The 3254-nt window shown below is 49.3% G+C and overlaps 1 protein-coding gene across 1 annotated transcript; it reads right to left on the bottom strand.

Moving 5' to 3' along the window:
- Positions 1–2160: 2160 nt before the first annotated feature.
- LOC138907822 (uncharacterized) lies at positions 2161–2478 on the bottom strand. Its single transcript, XM_070198440.1, has one exon. It carries the CDS (start codon positions 2476–2478, stop codon positions 2161–2163), a length of 318 nt encoding a protein of 105 aa, XP_070054541.1.
- Positions 2479–3254: the final 776 nt, after the last annotated feature.

The raw sequence follows: 3254 nt of genomic DNA, 5'->3' as shown, positions 1-3254 counted from the left end.
CGGTGATCAGTGTAAATCTCATAGGGAACCCCGTACAAATAATGACGCTAGATCTTCAGGGCGTGAACAATAGCTGCTAACTCGAGATAATGAAGCTTCAACTGCCGAGACGCGTAGGCAATCACCCTACCATCCTGCATTAATACCGCTCCAAGGCCAATCCTCAAGGCATCATAATAGACAGTGTAGGACCCTGAACCTGTAGGCAATATTAATACTGGGGTGGTAGTCAAAGCTGTCTTGAGCTTCTGAAAGCTCTCCTCACACTCCTTGGTCCACCTGAACGGAGCACCCTTATGGGTCAATCTAGTCATAGGTGCTGCAATAGATGAAAATCCCCCCACAAAGCGACGGTAATACCCCGCCAAACCAAGGAAACTGCGAATCTCCGTAGCTGATGACGGTCTGGGCCAACTCTACACTGCCTCCACCTTCTTCGGATCTACCTTGTTCCCATCACAAGACACTATGTAGCCCAAGAATGTCACTGAATCTAGCCAAAATTCACACTTAGAAAATTTTGCATACAATTTCTTCTGCCTCAAAGTCTGAAGCACGGTCCTCAAGTGCTACTCATGATCTTCCCGAGACCGGGAATATACTAGGATGTTGTCAATAAACACAATGATAAAGGAATCAAGATAAGGCCGGAACACACTGTGCATCAAATGCATAAAGGCTGCTGGGGCATTGGTCAGCCCAAATGACATGACAAAAAACTCATAGTGACCATATCTGGTCCTGAAAGCAGTCTTCAGGATGTCTGGCTCCCGAATCTTCAGCTGATGATAGCCAGAACGCAAGTCAATCTTGGAAATCACCCTAGCACCCTGTAAATGATCAAATAAATCATCGATGCGAGACAAAGGATACATGTTCTTTACTGTAACCTTGTTCAACTGCCGATAATCAATACACATACGCATAGAACCATCCCTCTTCTTCACAAATAAGACTAGAGCACCCCAAGGTGATATACTGGGCCTGATGAAACCCTTATCAAGCAACTCCTGAAACTGCTCCTTCAACTCCTACAACTAAGGAGGAGCCATACGGTAAGGAGGAATAGATATGGGTTGAGTGCCCGGCAACAAATCAATGCCAAAATCAATATCTCTGTCGGGCGACATGCCCAGAAGATCAGCTGGAAACACATCTGGAAAGTACCTCACTACTGGAACTAACTCAACTGTAGGGGTATCAATATTGACATCTCTCACATTAGCCAAATATGCATCACACCCCTTCTCAACCATTCGCTGAGCCCTAAGAAATGAAATGATCCTGCGGGGAGTATACTCTAAGGTACCTCTCCACTCTAATCTTAGCAAGCCTGGCATAGCGAGTGTCATGGTATTAGCGTGACAATCAAGAATAGCATAATGGGGCGACAACCAGTCCATACCCAAGATAACATCAAAATCTACCATACTGAGTAATAACAAATCGGCTCTGGTCTCAAAACCACTAAGAGCAATCAAACACGACCGATATACGCAGTCCACAATGAGAGAATCTCCCACGGGAGTAGATACATATACAGGGGAACTCAAAGAATCCCGAGATATCCCCAAATGTGGAGCAAAATAAGAAAACACATATGAATACGTAGAGCATGGGTCAAATAATATTGATGCATCCCTATGACAAACATGGATGATACTTGTAATGACTGAATCTGAAGCAACAACCTCTGAACGGGCTGGGAGGGCATAGTACCTGGCATGGCCTTCTCCTCTAGGGCGACCTCGACCTCCCCGACCTCCACCTCGAGCTAGCTGAGGAGGTGGGGTGGCAGCTGGTGCTGGGAGAATGGCCAGAGGACCTAGTGGAACACGTGGAGGCTGATAAGTTTGTAGAGGTGCACCCCCTGGCTCTGGGGCAATTTCTAACTAGGTGACGAGTGTCACCACACTCAAAACAACCTCTCGGAGGGCGCGGCGACTGAGACTGACTCAGACCTGGCCTGGTGAACTGGTCAGTAATAGCACCTCGAGTAGGAGGCATACTAGATACTGGCGGTGCATAATAGGGCTCCTGAGGTCTAGGAGGAGCTGGAACACCGCTGGCTGCTGGAAGAGCTGAATGAACAGGGTGACTCAAAAAACCCCTACCATAGCGTGCTGTTGGTACACGAGCTCCTGAATAATGACCAGTCTCTCAAGACCTCTTGGCCTCTCTCTCCTCTCTGCCCTGGGCAAACATGCCATCCACTCTCCTGGCAATGCTCACTCCCTGCTGATAAGTGATGTCTATCTCCAACTTACTGGCCATACTAGCCTGAATACTAGGGTGGAGTCCCTCAATGAAGCGACGAACCCTCTCTCTGACTGTAGCATCCAGAGCCGGTGCATGGCGAGCTAACTCACTGAAACGGACTGCATACTCCGACACACTCATAGCACCCTGACGCAACTGCTCAAACACTGCGCGCCAAGCGTCCCTGAGGCTCTGAGGAACATACTCACGCAAGAACATCTCTGAAAACTGAGTCCAAGTGAGTGAAGCTGCCTCGTCCTGACTACTCAGCTCATAGGCACGCCACCACTGATATGCTGCTCCCCTCAGCTGGAAAGCGGTGAAAGAAACCCCACTCGTCTCCACAATGCCCATAGTGCGGAGAATACGATGACACTCCTCAAGAAAACCTAGAGCATCATCTGAAGCTAGTCCGCTGAAAGTAGGTGGGTGGTACTTCTTGTACCTCTCAAGTCTGAGCTGCTCTGCCTCAGAAGCAGGTACCCTGATCTCATGCTGAACCGGAGCCACTAGGGGCATAGGAATATACTCTGGGTCCTGATCAACCTGGACCCTCTGCTCAGGAGTGCGGGCTGCGGGAGTTTGTGCCCCTCCCCCGGCATGAGATGTAGCGGGAGCTATCGAAAATAGTCCAGCCTGAGCCAGAGTGCTGGACATGCTCAAGAACTGAGCTAAAGTCTCCTGGAGGGCTAGAGTAGCAAGAGGGATCTCCGGTGCTGGCCCTCCATCTGGAGCTACTAGGGGCTCTTCTGACGCAGCTCTTGCAGGTGCTCGGGCTGCACCGCGTGGTCGTCCTCTACCCCGACCCTAGCCTCTGGCAGCTCTGACAGGGGGCTCGGATGCTTGATTGTCGGTCCTCCAGTACGGGTCCTCATCATCTGTGAGAAAGAATAGAATAGAATCTTAGAATTTGTGGTGTCAATAACTCGCACGACAAGGAAATCAAAGAAATATGATTGTTCTTAACAGTTACATAGCCTCCCGAAGATAAGTAC

This window comes from Nicotiana tomentosiformis, chromosome 3 (assembly GCF_000390325.3).
Source record: "Nicotiana tomentosiformis chromosome 3, ASM39032v3, whole genome shotgun sequence".
NCBI classification, from domain to species: Eukaryota; Viridiplantae; Streptophyta; class Magnoliopsida; order Solanales; family Solanaceae; genus Nicotiana; species Nicotiana tomentosiformis.
This window is presented reverse-complemented; position numbering and strand designations above follow the sequence as displayed.